This window comes from Notothenia rossii, assembly GCF_949606895.1.
Source record: "Notothenia rossii genome assembly, chromosome: 7".
Classification (NCBI taxonomy): domain Eukaryota; kingdom Metazoa; phylum Chordata; class Actinopteri; order Perciformes; family Nototheniidae; genus Notothenia; species Notothenia rossii.
This window is the reverse complement of record NC_136905.1, coordinates 7,276,058-7,293,623: the sequence shown is the minus strand read 5'-3', so window position 1 is coordinate 7,293,623 and position 17,566 is coordinate 7,276,058. Positions and strand designations below refer to the sequence as shown.

General features: G+C 40.2%; 2 protein-coding genes across 2 annotated transcripts; one reads left to right on the top strand and one right to left on the bottom strand.

Annotated features, from left to right (window-relative positions):
* Positions 1-410: 410 nt before the first annotated feature.
* nop2 (NOP2 nucleolar protein homolog (yeast)) lies at positions 411-10,760 on the bottom strand. The gene is made up of 16 exons (XM_079692094.1): positions 10,604-10,760; positions 9,306-9,433; positions 9,159-9,201; positions 9,017-9,081; positions 7,363-7,673; positions 6,602-6,803; positions 6,320-6,519; positions 6,052-6,141; positions 3,724-3,811; positions 3,465-3,605; positions 2,540-2,679; positions 1,970-2,059; positions 1,746-1,868; positions 1,493-1,590; positions 1,278-1,414; positions 411-1,191 (listed from the first exon to the last, which is right to left on the bottom strand). The coding sequence occupies exons 2-16, from the start codon at positions 9,409-9,411 to the stop codon at positions 716-718; spliced, it is 2,310 nt and encodes a 769-aa protein (XP_079548220.1). The 5' UTR covers positions 9,412-9,433; positions 10,604-10,760; the 3' UTR covers positions 411-715.
* Positions 10,761-11,823: 1,063 nt separating this feature from the next.
* Positions 11,824-17,552, top strand: emg1 (EMG1 N1-specific pseudouridine methyltransferase). Its single transcript, XM_079640260.1, has 5 exons — positions 11,824-12,034; positions 12,159-12,260; positions 13,384-13,525; positions 15,467-15,675; positions 17,162-17,552. The coding sequence occupies exons 1-5, from the start codon at positions 11,885-11,887 to the stop codon at positions 17,273-17,275; spliced, it is 717 nt and encodes a 238-aa protein (XP_079496386.1). The 5' UTR covers positions 11,824-11,884; the 3' UTR covers positions 17,276-17,552.
* The last annotated feature ends 14 nt before the right edge of the window (positions 17,553-17,566 follow it).

The window sequence follows — 17,566 nt, the reverse complement described above, 5'->3', positions numbered from 1 at the left end:
TGCAAGTTTAAGTTTCGGAATATTTCTGAAATTTAATTATGACCACTTAGGACTTAATATTCAACATGTTACAATAAGACTTACACACTTGAATTGTGTAGATGTGTGTTAATTTTCAATATCTAAAATTAGACAAATGTTTATTTTTTTAATTATGGTCAATCAGAACTCAAATTCAAGATATATTGTCAGTCATAATTTCAATGAGAGAAAGACATTTGGACATTAATTTATTTGGTAGAGATATGAAACTATACAAATAATAAAACAAATTAGTAATTAGTAAGGTAAATGTCTTATATAAGCCAAAAGAAAAAGGAGGGAAAGCTACAATTTGAAAAGGGTTTATTTATAGCTGGCTTGAAAATGTTGGCGTAAACATTAAAAAGGAAGACAAATCAAACAAGTGATGAGAAAGATATCTTAAAAGATTTATTATGTTTCGCAGATTTATGGAAGTAATCCCACCCTGCAATTAAATCAACAGACAAACATAATGAATATTCTTGAACACAATAAAAAGGGAGGACCCAATTTACGCCAACTAGTCTAATTAATCCATTTGTACACAGGTATTACAAATAATATCAGACTGACACATACAGTATCAACACACTGTAATAAAACACAGTTTGTCTGAAGAAGTCTGGGTCCGTTAGGTAGCTCTAGAAAGCTCCTACATAATCTAGTTAAATTCATCCCGCTGTACACAGCATCACTCTATTTCATTTTTCAACAGGCTCTGTAGCTTTCTGAATTTATTCTTTCCCATCCTTTTCTTCTCCTTCATGGGTGATTTCTTCTGTTTGTCAGCCTTTGATGCTTTCGATTCATCAGCTGTTTTCGCTGCAGGTTTCTTGGCCATGGCCCCTTTCACAGTCTCTCCATCCATCTTGGCTTTCTTTGCCTTTGCTGGTCCCGCAGGTGAGTCCTTTTTGCCTTTTGGCTTCGCGATTGCCTGCCTGGCCTTGGCTGCTGTCCCGTTGGTTTGGGGTTTTCCCTTCAAGCCGCCTGCCTTCCCGGGGACGATCGTCTTTTTCTTGGCCGCTGTCCCGTTGGTTAGGGGTTTTCCCTTCAGGCCGACTGCCTTTCCGGGGACGATCTTCTTTTTCTTGTCACTTTTGGCGGGTTTCTTTTCAGGAGATTCTGTAACCACTGTCGCCTCAGGAGCCTCTCCATTTTCCTCTTCTTCTATAAAACAACACAGGATGAGTTTATGTTAAACAGGTTAACTAACATGGTTAAAGTTGGCATGCGATTGTTGGATAGAGCGTTACCTTTTACTACTGGTGTCGTCGGAACTACGTTGGAGAATTTCTTAAACTTTGCCACAAAGAACCCATCCATGTTGTGGGTATGAGGGTAAAATCGGCGAGACAGTTTCAGAGTTGGATGGAATCTACGTTCCTTAAACCTGAACAAATAAAATAAGGGTTAGACATGTTGAGAGTATTTGCCTTCAATAACTCAACTCATTGGTTATCTCCTTTACCTGGTGAAGCCTTCCTTGCCAAAGTCAAGTCCGCAGGGAACTAATTTGACATTCCTTTTCTTTAAAGCGTAGTCCACCACCCACTCATTCTCCTCCACCTGGGAGAAGACATTTTGATCAGTATCCAAATGATTCTGTTTATTTACGGTTAGGGAAAGTAAATATAAATATAGGGAAGCTAACAAAGGGAATGTGTGGAAGTTTAAAAAGGAAGATCTTTCACCATTGCGACCCCTTAAAGCAGAACACATACCATAATGGAGCAAGTGCAGTAGATTACATATCCTCCCGTAGAGGACTCAGCGTTGACGGAGTCGATGGCGGACAGAAGCAGTTCCTTCTGTAGGTGGGCAGAGCGCTGGATGTCACCTTCATCCTGTCAGGGAATAACAGGGTGGGAACAAGTATTAAACACTATTTAAAACCTACAGTAAGGATCTGTGTGACCGTGTGTGTGAACAGTGAATGTTGTTTAACCTTGCTGGTCTTCACAGCCGGATCTTTAGCGATGACTCCGGTGCCTGAGCACGGAGCATCGAGCAGCACTCGGTCAAATCCACCCATCACCTGCAGGAAACAAATGAAATCAGTGAGTCAGAATATTGCAGAAAACTGTAGTATCAAGGCCTCTACACATGGGGGGGGCATGAGGAATAAGCATGAAAATGGAGTTCCAACACTTGTTCAATAACTCAAATGTAATCGCACTGAATACTCTAAACTGTTTTAATGAGTTTCTTTATAACAAAATGCTCTGGCTGAGTTTGAGTTCTCTCTGGTAAACATTTGCAGCGTATATGTCCAGGGGGTTTTATATAATCCTCTAAACATGATTTGCTGATGACTTTATTCACAAATCGAAAGCTAAGAAAAACATACCTTGTTCTGGAAAAAAATTACAGTTTATTTTACAATTTAATATTTGATTTCTGGGAGAAAGCACTCGTCAGAAAAAAACATTAATACATTTGTTGACATATGACCGAATCGGACAGAGACATGCACGGTCTGTACAAATCTGAAAGGTTAACTCTGTATTAACGTTACCTTTGGGAACTGCCTCCCATCGTAGTTGCAGACCACCGTGTTGGTGACGCCCAGACGGTGGATGTTCCCCACCACACTCTTCAGTCTGTCAGCGTTGGCGTCATTCGCCACGATCGTCCCCGTGTTTCTCATCAGCTGAGCTGAGGGGGGAACATTCACATATATCGTTACAAACTGTTCACTTGCATGCGAGTAAAACTGTCATTTGCCTTGCTCTACATTACAGCTGAGTCCACTAGTGTGACATTCAACAGTTGTTTCAGCTTTTACTTTCAGCAAGTGCACCATCATTGATATCAGCTCAAATATAATCATTGTTTTGCTTTTCTTCTTCATACATTTGGTTTCAAATTACACAACATCATGTATGTGTTGCTTCTTTGGGGCTTGTTTCCATAGACCTGGTTGATTATTTCTCTCAAATCTGGCAACAGAGTGGGCAGGGCGCAGTCTAATTGTAGCAGTAAGCTAACGAGTACTGATAAGCTTTATTTTGTTTTGATCCAATGCTGCACAACTGAACTGATCCAATGCTGCTGTGAAAGAAAGAAGCTATATCCATGTTGGATAGAATATCCAGTTTAAATAAAAAAATAACCTTAAGGGACAACTTGAATGCTTTTTTTTCTCTTAATGCATTGCATAAAGATCGGATCGGGAAAAATCGGTATCGGCAAATTGTCAAAATCAAATGATCGGAATCGGATCGGGAGCAAAAAAAGGTGATCGGGACATCCCTAATTTTAAATATGACATGTGGCAAATTATAATGCACATTTCACACCACTTTGAGATATTTTAGCAACAAAACATTCTGAAAATCAACAGAAACGGATCACTAGATGAATCTATAATGAGAATAATCATCTCTAGTCAACATTATAGAAGTTTCATAAGTGTGTATTTAAATGTCAGCACATCTTACCGATATAAGTGGTCTTCCCTCCTGGGGCTGAGCTCATGTCCAGCACTAACTCCCCCTCCTGAGGAGAGAGCGCCATGACAGGCAGGAAGCTGGAGGCTCCTTGCAGCATGTACTGACCGGACAGATACTCCGGGGTCGCACCTTTTATAAAACACAGGAAGAGTCACGGTTAAAGCTGGTTTGGGAAAAGGTAAGCTCAGATATTCTCCACTCAAAGGTCCTTAATGGTTAAAGTCAGATTGTTGATGCTGAGACTTACCGACGGGTACTGAGGAGTCGTAGATGACCAAACCCACTTTAGACCATTTGCCCAAAGGGTCAAGGTTCACTCCTCTGTTGATCAGGGCCTAAACACGAAAGAACACACAAGTTATGTCAAACATATGAGCACTTGAAGGCAGCACTTGAGACTAGACAATAAAAGTGAAGTCTTTGAGTTGACAATTAATTTCTTTCTATGAAATGTCACATTGTTGGTTCTGCCAACTGCATTTTTATAAGTTGTATTGTTATGTTACATTTCTTTACATATAATGCAGTTAAATCGTGTACAAAATAAATAAATGACTACTTTATTCATGCTTTTTAATAAGTTAAATTCAGGGTTCATACACTTTTTCACCAATGATTTTCAACGACTTCTCCAGGACCTTTACTTAATTTTCCATGACCAAAAAAAATTACTCTCTCAGCGGTACCACTGAAAATGGTTTATTTGAACATGGAACAGGAAAATAAGGTCTGAAACATGTTGGTCCTATCGAAAACAAATCAAATAGGCTTACTAGCTTCTACACGCTAAAGCAACTCAAATCTCTCACCAGCAAAACACCTCGTCAGTTAAATGCCATTTTACGTTTCATTACTATACAGTACTCATTATCATTAGAGTATTATTATTTTGGCGATTAGATAAAGTATAAATCCCCCTCAACTGAGGGACTGTCATGGTTGACACGTCTCATCAACGTTGCGTGGAAGTCGGAAACAGTACCGAAGGAGTGGCAGACCGGAGTGGTGGTTCCCCTTTTCAAAAAGGGGGATCAGAGGGTGTGTGCCAATTACCGAGGCATCACACTACTCAGCCTCCCCGGGAAAGTTTACTCTAAGGTACTCGAAAGGAGGGTCAGGCCGATTGTCGAACCTCAGATTGAGGAGGAACAATGCGGATTCCGTCCTGGTCGTGGAACGACGGATCAGCTTTTTACTCTCGCAAGGATCCTGGAGGGGGCCTGGGAGTATGCTTATCCAGTCTACATGTGTTTTGTAGACTTGGAGAAGGCGTATGACCGGGTTCCCAGGGAGTCACTGTGGGAGGTGCTGCGGGAGTATGGGGTGAGGGGGTCTCTACTCAGGGCCATCCAATCTCTGTACTCCCAAAGCGAGAGCTGTGTCCGTGTCCTCGGCAGTAAGTCGGACCCATTTCAGGTGAGGGTTGGCCTCCGCCAGGGCTGCGCTTTGTCACCAATCCTGTTTGTAATATACATGGATCGGATTTCGAGGCGTAGTCGTGGGGGAGGGGGTCTGCAGTTCGGTGGACTAAGGATTGCACCACTGCTTTTTGCAGATGATGTGGTTCTGATGGCTTCATCGGTCTGCGACCTTCAGCACTCACTGGATCGGTTCGCAACCGAGTGTGAAGCGGCTGGGATGAGGATCAGCACCTCCAAATCTGAGGCCATGGTTCTCAGCAGGAAACCGATGGACTGTCCACTCCAAGTAGGGAATGAGTCCTTACCCCAAGTGAAGGAGTTCAAGTATCTCGGGGTCTTGTTCTCGAGTGAGGGAACAATGGAGCGTGAGATGGGTCGGAGAATCGGAGCAGCGGGAGCGGTACTGCAGTCTCTTTACCGCACCGTTGTGACGAAAAGGGAGCTGAGCCAGAAGGCAAAGCTCTCTGTCTACCGGGCCATTTTCGTTCCTACCCTCACCTATGGTCATGAAGGATGGGTCATGACCGAAAGAACGAGATCGCGGGTACAAGCGGCCGAGATGGGTTTTCTCCGCAGGGTGGCTGGTGTCTCCCTTAGGGATAAGGTGAGAAGTTCGGTCATCCGGGAGGGACTCGGAGTTGAACCGCTCCTCCTTCGCGTCGAAAGGAGCCAGTTGAGGTGGTTCGGGCACCTAGTTAGGATGCCACCTGGGCGCCTCCCTAGGGAGGTGTTCCAGGCACGTCCAGCTGGGAAGAGACCAAGGGGTAGACCTAGAACCACATGGAGGGATTATATATCTTCGCTGGCCTGGGAGCGCCTTGGGATCCCCCAGTCAGAGCTGGTTGATGTGGCCAGGGAAAAGAAAGTTTGGGGCTCTCTGCTGGAACTGCTACCTCCGCGACCCGACCACGGATAAGCGGGAGAAGATGGATGGATGGATGGATAAAGTATAAATTATATTTGATGCAACTTTGGTTACATTTCCATGACTTTTCCCAAACTTTCGGAAAAATATTGTTTTCCATAACTTTTCCAGGGCCTTGAATTAGCATTTTGAATTTCCATGACTTCTCCAGGTTTTTAATGACCGTAAGAACCCTGTAAATTGCAAGAAACTAGCCGTTTAATCCCCCTCTCCCACTCTGAACACTGACCTGGGCCAGATCCCTCCTCCTGGTCTTCAGTGTGTTGGTGCGGATAGTGACAGGTCTGTGGATTTCATTCGCCTCGAGGAAATCAACCAGCTGTGAGCGAGAAAGGAAAAACAGATCGATAAATACAAAATAGAAAAATCAGTGTATTCAATTTTTTTACAGAACTCAAAACATCAAAGTCTTGTAATTGAGTACATTATTCTGTTATAATCAAACAACATCACAACGTGCTCTTTTTGGTAGGACCTGAGGGGGAACAATGACCCACCTCTGAAAGGGGGAAGATGTCCATTAACTTCTCGAGGAGGAAGTGGTTGTAGCTGTAGTAAGTACACAGATCCTTCTTCAGGAGAGAGAGGTACTCGGCCCTCTCTTTGCCCTCTTCTCTCTGCTTTGTGAAGTTACAGAGCACTTCGATGTTATCCTTTATCCTCTGATGGATGGTCTTCAGGTCCAGAGGCAGGAGGCCTTCAAACACAGACACCATTTAGACTTCTTGCATAAACAAATTTGATGTGAAAGACAAACACTTCTTTGGAAAGCCGCTCACCTTCATTTGCACTCTCCTCTGCCCCGGGGAGCTTGAATGCGTCCATCTCATCCATGTTGGCTTGTACCGTGTCTTCCTCCTCATCAGAATCGGATTTCTTTTTCTTTTTAGCATCATCTTCATCACTATCGTCGTCGCTATCCAGATCCAAGGCTTCCTTCAGCTGTTGTGCTTTCTTTGCTGCGCGCTCGATGGGAAGGAGCTAAAAGTAAACAACACAAGGAACGTTGTTAGTCATTCATACTAGGGCTGTGCAATTCATCATATTTTAATCTCGATTACGATTTTGTCTAGCAACGATTACGAAAACAATGTAATCGAAATAAAACGATTATTAATTTTATTTAAAAAAAAAAAAAAGTTCATTTTTTTTTTTTTTTTTTCAGTGGAATTATATTAAAGTTCACGGTAATCAGCTGTTAAAAACATACTGTTCACATTTCTTTTTCAATAAATGGATGTTTTCAAAGTAAATGGATAATCGTTTTTTTAATAATCGTGATATCAATTATTGACCAAAATAATCGTGATTATGATTTTTGCCATAATCGAGCAGCCCTAATTCATACTATCTTTATAAGTAGCACATGGACCATGGAACACGTTGATACACTCCACAACAACCAGGAGCTTCGTTTGAATACATTAACAGTGAAGTCAAATCAGGGACTGCGATAACATTTGTTTAGAAATGACAGCCGAATTTTCAGTCATAAATAAAGAAAAAATACAAGAACATGTGTCAGAACTACGTTACATACCTCTCCATCACTCTCTGCTTCCTCCTCTCCACTGCCATCAGGTGCACCGTAGTCATCAACCATTTCTTCATCATCGTCATCATCATCCTCCTTTTCTTCTCCTTCTTTGATTTCCACTTTGGCAGTCTTCTTCTTCTTCTTCTTTCCTTGTTCTTTTACTTCTTTCTTTGTCTGCTCCTCCTCCTCATCCTCCATCTCCAGATCTTCCTCGTTCTCCCAGTGTTCATCGCTGTCATCCCCACTTTCAGCTTCTTCCAGTTTGCGCTTCCTCTTAGCTGGTGTCAACCATTCACTGTTCTCATCAGTGAATCCTTCAGGGAAAACGTAACGGATGATGAACACCGTGGATATTTGCTGTGATATACTCACTTTAGCAACACTAGTTCAAGTCACACTCATTTAAAGGTCACCTATCATGCTATGTTTAGGCAATAGCATAGGTCTCAGATATATACAAATATATAAAAAACATGTCTATGAAGTGTTTTGCTCAAAATACCAAACAGATCACCCATTCTAGCCATGCCTCATATCCCTCTATTTCACTTCCTGTTTCAAAAGTGTTGATTTGGGTATAAAGCTTTACAAAAAAATAAAGATTGATACAAAAAAAAAGGAGGGGGCTGAGCTCATGCGGGACCCGGCAGATACTGTCTAAACTAAATACTGCCGTGATGAAACGCCATATCATGGATTATCAAGGATTATTTCTGAAACAGTATGGAGCTCAAAGGCTTTCTCTCTTGCCGGTTATACCACAAGGTGAGTTCCTTTTTACTTCCTGCTTCTTCACACACATGCTCTCCAGTACAGGTTAGCTCTGAGTGTTAGCGATGCTAATGTAAACACCGACCATATTACGTCCTAAACAGTCGGGCATTGTTTCTGATAGCAACTTTTCTGATTGGGTCGTGGGTCCACATTTCAGATATTACGTCATATCGGACGCAAATCTGGATCAGCTCCGTTGTTCGCCCGTTTTTAGAGATTTGGGTACGGAGGAAAAGTTTTGTCGCCGCGTTTTGATTACGTCATCACAACAACACGTTAGGTTACCAAACTTATAGGTGCATTTGTTGTTGTTGAAGGCCTGGCTGTTACAGTCTTTATTTACACTATTTTGTTGTAGGCCTACTGGCCTAGATGTTTATGCAGTTTTAAAGCACCTTGGCTTTGCTCTGAATGCACTTTGATGTAGTTATCCTACAGAGAAAAGAAAATGCACTTGACTTGGAATTAATGTACTGTATGCATTCAAAAGTACTGAATAAGTGTTTTATGGACCCATAATAGTGATTATTAGTGAAGTGAAGTGAAGTGAAGTGAAGTGAAGTGAAGTGAAGTGAAGTGAAGTGAAGTGAAGTGAAGTTAAGTTAAGTTAAGTTAAGTTAAGTTAAGTTAAGTTAAGTTAAGTTAAGTTAAGTTAAGTTAAGTTAAGTTAAGTTAAGTTTTGCCATAATCATGTCTTTTTCCATAATCAGGTGGCTGAACAACATTGTTAAAAAATGTATACATTATATATTTCTATTAATCATTTTCGGCCAACGGTTTCCTATTTTCGGTTTCGGCCAAGAATTTCCCATTCGGTGCACCCCTACTTTAAATTGTTATTTTCTAGAGAAAACCTCTCGTGCACAGAGACTGGTGTGCTTACCTTTCTTTGGTTTTTCCTTAGCAGCATCTTTCGGCGCTTTCTTACTCAGGACTCGTTTTGCCGCTCTGTGAAAAGACAACAGGAATTAGAAACTTGGAAACGACTAAAGTTCATTAATGTTCAGAATAAGTCCACCTCATACCTCTTCCTGCTTCTGCTTGACAGACGTTTTGCTGTTGCTTCCTCTGCAAACAGAAATGAAACACTTTTAGAAACATAGCGATGCAGTCATTAAGATGAAGCAGTTGAAGTTAAACGTTATCCATCTTTATCATCAGCTGGTAATCACCCTCAGGTATGAAACTGGCCAACTCTATCTCCGCTCCTTTCTGCTTCCTGGATTTCCTCCCCGGCCCTTTCTTCACGTGGGTGGTGGGATCCAATTTACGACCCATGACTCCAAATGACACTGACGATCTGAAATCAAGAAGAAAGTAACGTTTCATATTCCACGTTTCATCGCCTGTCTGTGGCACGCAGAGACAACGTTATGCTGCAAAGATGTTAAATATTCCTACGCATACATGGGGGGATTGTTTAGGGCATTTTCCTTCATGCTAATCTAACTAGAAACTACACAAATGTGACTTTGCAGGTCAAGACATTAAATCTAAATCTCAGTTTAACACACATTGTTTTCAATTAAGAAGATAGTTATAATTGGCTCTACGTTGACAACATTATAATGGAGCTCGTATAAGAGCATCATTCTTTTTGCAATGAGGCCGACTTTGATATTATGAGCATATTAACGTTACACAGTTTACCAAAGATACACATTTTAACCAACTTTGGTATTTGATATGCAGAGGTGGGAAGTAACTAAGTAGATTTACTTAAGTACTGTAACTAAGTACAAATGAGGTACTTCACTTCAGTATTTCCATGTTATGCTACTTTGTACTTCTACTCCACTACAATTCAGAGGTAAATAGTGTACTTTTACTCCACTACATTTATCAATAATCAAGTGTTTAATCAGACTTTAGTTCCACCTGGAGTAAATTCACAAGCTACCCTGCAGTATACAAAGTCATTCAAACTGGCTGCACCTTTACCAGCTTTGAGAACACTTTCATGATCAATCATTATAAAACATATCATATATATTATTCTGAAATGGACCAATCTGCGCAATGACTACTTTTACTAGATTTTGATGATAATACTTTTCTACTTTTACTTGAGGAACATTTTGAATGCAGGACGTATTCCTACACTCTGGTTCTTCTACTTGTACTCAAGAACAAGATCTGAGTACTTCTACTTTTACTCAAGTACAAGATCTGAGTACTTCTCCCTCCTCTGCCAAAGATGCACATTTTCACTAGTTATAATATTCCATATGCATCAAAAATAACATTGCAGGCGACATAGCTACATTAAATATAATACACATACAAATTCAAATGCTCTTGCACTTCAGCAGTGACAGGTTAATGACAGAAAAAGCAGTTTAGACACATTAGCGTTAGTGGACTAAACGTCGCACCTCGTGTTCACAAAACCTCATTTAGGCCTCGGTTATAAACATTGACCGCAGTAATGTTCCCTAATGTACTCAACTACACTTTCCCTCATACTCACCGCTGAATATGTTCCTTTTTGATCCAATTATTGAGTGTACGGTGTAAGGTAAAAACACACACGTGAGTTTTTCTTCAACACGTTGTAGAGGAACATCCGGCACACACAACTGACGTAACGATGATGGCGATGGCGAACATGCGCGCACACGGAAACCATCAAGGACACACTTTAATGCAAATTATCAAATGTTATTGTATTTGTATAGAACTAAAAATGTAGTAAAGCTACAATAAATATTTGTTTTCTTTATTATAATTTTTATTGTATTTTTTGTATTTGTATAATTATTATTTTTACATTATTATTAGTTTATTATTTTAAGTATTCATTTAAAAAAGTATTAATTGTGTTTATTCATTTATTTTATGTTTTTTATTAACATTTTTGTAATTTGTTGTATTATTATTAATGTATTATTATTGTTTTTATTATTTTGTATTAGTATTTTAAAGATACTTTAGTGTAGTTATATGTCGTTTCTTTCAATTATATAAACCTAACAAGGGAAGTGATAAAGATATAACCTAAAATACGTATTCAAAAAAATGTAGGTGTGTTTAATTTGTCTTTCTTTTCCTTTTCACTGTAACTAAATACTACAGTGCTAAATGTCTCATAAGAACCACCAGTACTGGATAAAACCGGTAGTTTAGTTCACTTGTATTGAGAAGTCAAATGTTTGAAATGTATGTATTAGGATCATAAACCCCTTGAGATGCACCAGCTAGTTTTCAAGGGGGTCCCGACAAAAGCAATGCCAAACGGACATTCAAAAGAACAAGAAACACAAATCAACAAAGTGACAGGGAATTACAGTAATGACAGAAGGACATAAAACATGTTGTAGGGGTTCTGCAATCTTTTAACATCCAATTAAAATACAAAAGAGGAACAAATAAACACATTTTGGGGAGATAGCATAACAATTAATTAACAGCAATAATCAGACATTTTTCAATGTATTTATTTTTCAACTTTTCGATGTTCTTACCTAGACAAAATAAGTGTAATATAATTGAATATCCATTAGAAATCATTTGGAAATGTTGGTTTTCTTTTGGTCAATTTAAATGTATGTACACAAAATTGCACAACACCAATATTAGAAAGCTAATTTATTTGTCGAATGAGTTATTACAAAATGTATAAATATATATAAATTACTTTTCTGCGTAGAAAGTGTGCAAGTGTGAATCAGAAATGTGCATTTTGCACCGACTCGTGAACGCGCACTCATGCCGTGACGCACACATCGCGCGACATTCTGAACCCGGCATCATGGCGGCTCCTAACGAGAAGAAGCGTGGTCTGGAACATTTGGACGAATATGAGCCAAAACCAGCCAAACATCTCCGCAGTTTGCACGACCGCATGGCGGACAGGAGGCTGGTGGTCATCCTGGAGGGAGCGTCGTTAGAGACAGTGAAGGTGTGTGTGTTGGTGTGAGTGTGTGTGTGTTGTGATCAGACCTGCTACAAGTGGAAGTGACATCATATACCTTTAAACTGAGGCTCACTGCTATAATGAAAACCTGTTTTGTTTTTTCTCCCAGGTTGGAAAAACCTTTGAGCTGCTAAACTGTGACCAACACAAAAATATCATTGTCAAAAGTGGAAGAAATCCAGGACACATCAGGCCAGACATCACACACCAGGTAAGCACTCATTACACTGAACATCTGCATTCTCCACTTGTGTCTGTGTGACCTACAGTCAGATAACCTTTCCTTTTGAATTTTGTATTTTTGTATCACTGACTGTATCTAGAATTTGAGCAGAGATCCCCTTATGAATACTAGAATGTAGTTATGCATGAATGATGTGTTCAATCATGGCCTATTCTACTTAAAAAGTGTTAAGCTGATACTTCTATATAAAGCCCAGGGCTCTTACGGTCATTAAAAAACTGGAAAAGTCATGGAAATTCAAAATGCAAATTCCAGGCCCTGGGAAAGTTATGGAAAACAATATTTTCCCCAAAGTCTTGGAAAAGCCATGGAAATGTAACCAAAGTTGCGTCAAATATAATTTATATTTTAGCTAATCGCCGAAATAGTAATACTATAATGATAATAAATACTGTATCGTAATGAAACGTAAAATGGCATTTAACTGACGAGGTGTTTTGCTGGTGTGAGATTTGAGTTGCTTTAGCCTGTAGAAGCTAGTAAGCCTACTATTTGATTTGTTTTAGAAAGGACCAACATGTTGCAGACCTTATTTTCCTGTTCCATGTTCAAATAAACCATTTTCAGTGGTACCGCTGAGAAAGAGTAATTTTTTTGGTCATGGAAAATTAAGTAAAGGTTATGGAGAAGCACTGGTGAAAAAGTTTATGAACCCTGAAAGCGGCTTAGGATGAATATAACATCGATAATGAGTTGTATTTATACAGCACTAAAACGAAGTTACCAAGTGCTTCAAAAGACAAGATAAGAATGATAAGCCAATGACCAAAAACGATTTAAAAACAGTCCAAGTCATACAGAGAGAGATGCACCAATATAGTGTAGTTTCAATATAATACAATTGTCTGTTTTCAATTCATATCAGCTCTTTGAAGCATTATTTAGTCGTGGTAGTATTCGTCCAATAGTTTCAGAAGTTTATGGGTTTTAGTTTCTTACTGAATAAAAGTGGAAAAATAATTGTTGCAGCTGTGATGTTTTTTTTGTTTTAATTCAAGCTGCGAAAACCATGTTAAAACCGGCTATTATACCGTATGTGTGACATCTGTTGTAGAGCTGTTTTTAATAACTGAATGTCTCTTGTTTCCAGTCCCTGCTCATGTTGATGGACAGTCCTCTGAACAGAGCGGGTCTGCTGCAGGTTTACATCCACACAGAGAAGAACGCCTTGATAGAGATCAACCCACAGACCCGCATCCCCAGGACCTTCACTCGCTTCTGTGGCCTCATGGGTAAGTAGCTTTCTCTGTATGAATACATACTGTTTTCACAATAACTTTTACAGACACACATACACACAGACACACAGACATACATATATCTAATATGTAAATATGACCCAAAAAGTACACACATCCTTTACTCAACTAGAAGTACAGATACTCGTGTTTAAAAATACTCTGGTGAAAGTAGAATTACTGACTAAACTTCTTTACTCAAGTCAAAGTAAAGAGGCTTTGAAATGTACTTCATTAAAAATTACCCATAACTAGCAGCTGTTTTAAAGAGTACCTGACCTCCCTTTATATTAATAGAACAATAATGTCATTGTTAGCTAATGAATGTTTCCATGCTGACCAACGGCAACATGACAACGTTTTCATTGGTCCCTGTTCTTTAGAGAAGACCAGGAAATGATGGATACACGGATCGTGTTCAAATCAATAGGCACGCAATGACTCTCAATAATAATGATCACGCCACCAAACACACATTCAGACTAAAGGAACCAGCCTGTTTGGAAAATGAGAGAAGTAGAAAGTACAGGTATTTGTGTTCAACATGTAAGAAGTAGAAAGTACAGGTATTTGTGTTCAACATGTAAGAAGTAGAAAGTACAGGTATTTGTGTTCAACATGTAAGAAGTAGAAAGTACAGGTATTTGTGTTCAACATGTAAGAAGTAGAAAGTACAGGTATTTGAGTTCAACATGTAAGAAGTAGAAAGTACAGGTATTTGGGTTCAACATGTAAGAAGTAGAAAGTACAGGTATTTGTGTTCAACATGTAAGAAGTAGAAAGTACAGGTATTTTGGTTCAACATGTAAGAAGTAGAAAGTACAGGTATTTGTGTTCAACATGTAAGAAGTAGAAAGTACAGGTATTTGAGTTCAACATGTAAGAAGTAGAAAGTACAGGTATTTGGGTTCAACATGTAAGAAGTAGAAAGTACAGGTATTTGGGTTCAACATGTAAGAAGTAGAAAGTACAGGTATTTGAGTTCAACATGTAAGAAGTAGAAAGTACAGGTATTTGAGTTCAACATGTAAGAAGTAGAAAGTACAGGTATTTGGGTTCAACATGTAAGAAGTAGAAAGTACAGGTATTTGTGTTCAACATGTAAGAAGTAGAAAGTACAGGTATTTGTGTTCAACATGTAAGAAGTAGAAAGTACAGGTATTTGAGTTCAACATGTAAGAAGTAGAAAGTACAGGTATTTGGGTTCAACATGTAAGAAGTAGAAAGTACAGGTATTTGAGTTCAACATGTAAGAAGTAGAAAGTACAGGTATTTGTGTTCAACATGTAAGAAGTAGAAAGTACAGGTATTTGTGTTCAACATGTAAGAAGTAGAAAGTACAGGTATTTTGGTTCAAAATGTAAGAAGTAGAAAGTAAAAAGTTGTCAGAAAAATAAGTAGTGGAGTAAAGTACTGGTACCAGAAACATGTACTTAAAGGTGGGGTAGGTAAATTTGAGAAACCGGCTCGAGATACACTTTTTGTTATATTCCATGGAATGCTCTTAACATCCCGATAGCAATGAATATCTGAAGAGCTTTGACAAAAAATCCATAAAAAAATTCATCTGTAGTGCTGTAAAAAGCACGACCAATCATCTGAGCCGGCCCAGTTAAAATAACTGGATGGCCTACCTGCCTGTCAGCCTTCCATCTGTGCACAAACTTATCTCGTGCCCTCATTGGTCATGTGTGCGTTCGTGTGTGTTGGAGGAGGGGCTCTGTGAGGAAGTGGCAGATGTTTTCCGGTTGTGTATTTTCAAATTCTAGCGCACTCGAGCTGGTTTCTCCAGAATTACCTACCCCACCTTTAAGAACAGTAACGAAGTATTTGTACTCCACTACTTCCCCCCTCTGGAAATCTATGAACAGTCCTCTTATCCACCTTATCGTATGTCTTCATGTCTCAATCTCTTCCCCTCCTCTTGTCTCTCAGTCCAGCTGCTCCACAAGCTGAGCGTCCGGGCTGCTGACGGCCCCCAGAGGCTCCTGAGGATGATTAAGAACCCGGTGTCGGACCACCTTCCTCCCGGCTGCCCTCGTATCTCCACCTCCTTCTCAGCCGGAGAGGAGGCCATCTGTCCCCGGACTCTGGTGCCAGAGGGGCCGGCCGCTGTGGTGATCGGAGCGTTCGCGCACGGAGCGGTAAGAGTTAGCACGGTGGAGGATTCACTGCTTCAGGGATGTGTATTTTGTCATTTGTGTAACTTTTTATTTTATTCTATTTTTGTATTATATTATAAAAAAATTGTACTTTAATATTTTTTTATGCATGCTTCTACGTAACATTAAGCTCTCTTTAGGCGCTTTCACACCGCAGTACTTTTCCCACTTTAGTTCCGAAATGTCGCGTTCACACCAAAAAGATCCGGAACTAAAATGAGTTCATGAGAACCTTTTTAACCCCTGCTAGAGGGCATGGACTTTTGTGTTTCCTATGTCTGATTGGCTGGGCTGATTGCAAACCACGCCCCGTAAAACTCCCAAAAAGTGTTCTGAAGCCGCCATTTTATTATCCTCGCATTAGAATGATTAGCATTAGCATTAGCCCAGCGCAGAAACCCAGAGAGACTAACTTATGGCAACACAAAAGAAAACATGGGAGTGGTGGAGATGAGGAGGTGTCGGCGTTCTGCAGGAGAAGCTGCTGGGAGTCCCAGCAGCTTCTCCTGAAGACAGTCCCCAACTCCGGGGACTTCCGGTCAGGGACTTTGGGTGGCAGTATACGCCGTGAAGTTGTTTGCGGCCTGCCAGTAAACCCAAAGCAGAAGAAGAAGAAGTGACGCCAGCGGCTTCATTTGCCTAATCCTTCCCCAGGGACTTATTCCGGTGTGAACGCGATCTGCTCTTTAGTTAATCAGAACTAAAGAGTTCTGATTAACTAAGTTCTGATTAACCTTTGTGGGAGAAGTACTGCGGTGTGAAAGCGCCTTTTGGCTCTTTTTCTGCTGTAACAACGTACATTTCTGCTCTGTGGGACTAATAAAGGTATTCTTATTAAAGGGGTAGATTGGATGCTTTGAAGCTGGATTGGAATGAGTTATTTATCCATAATCAGTTTATTACTTCAGTAAATGGGGATCAACATGCTCCCAGTTTGGTGAAACAGATAATAGCACACAAGCAAACCAACGTACTGCTGTGGAAAGGTCAGCAGCAGAATGCATTCAAGCCACCTAAAAGCATGACTATCAAGTTAATTGTACGCTACATTTTGAATATTTTAAACAGCCTACTTTGCAGCCAGACACTTTAAACAGGACGTTAAGGGGTGTTATCTATATTCTCTTCAAAGCCACCAGACTCCATTGATAACAAACTATAATTTTACTTATCAGAACATGGAGGTTTCTGGTGTAACGCTACCTCGATCAGTTAGTCCGTTTCTGTTATAAACGTACTGATCGAGCAGTAGACCATCAGCCACCTTTTCTGCAAGGCTAAATTGTTCTGGCTAATGTTAGTCTTGATGGGCCACAGCAATGGATAGCTTCTGTGAGGAACTTCCTCAAACTAGCTACTGATTAACTGACTATGGAAAAGCATGTCATGCAACCCCACCTCCAGAAATCCAGACCTGTCCCTTTAGTCATCAACTATCTGCGTTACTGATCTCCCTGTCTGTCGTTAGGTGAATGTGGACTACGCGGAGAAGACGGTGTCCATCAGTAACTACCCGCTCTCCGCAGCGCTGACCTGTGCTAAGATGTGCTCTGCCTTCGAGGAGGTGTGGGGCGTCCTGTGACAAACACTCAATGAACTGCTGGGGTTCTCCTCAGAGACTTTTTTGACTGGACTATAAATGGATGTGATGTCCGTTCCCCCGGTGATGCTGCGTGGACCACCGACATGAATACCCTTACACTCTGCAGGTGTGGAGATGTGTGACCACCATATGTAATTTACATAGTTTTCTGTACTCAGTGTTTCCTTTTCATGTAGAACGATGTTTTTTATACTGTCAATAATTACTGAGGTTTGGATCATCTATCAATACAGTTACATTAAAATATTTGACAACATGAGTGGTTTTCTT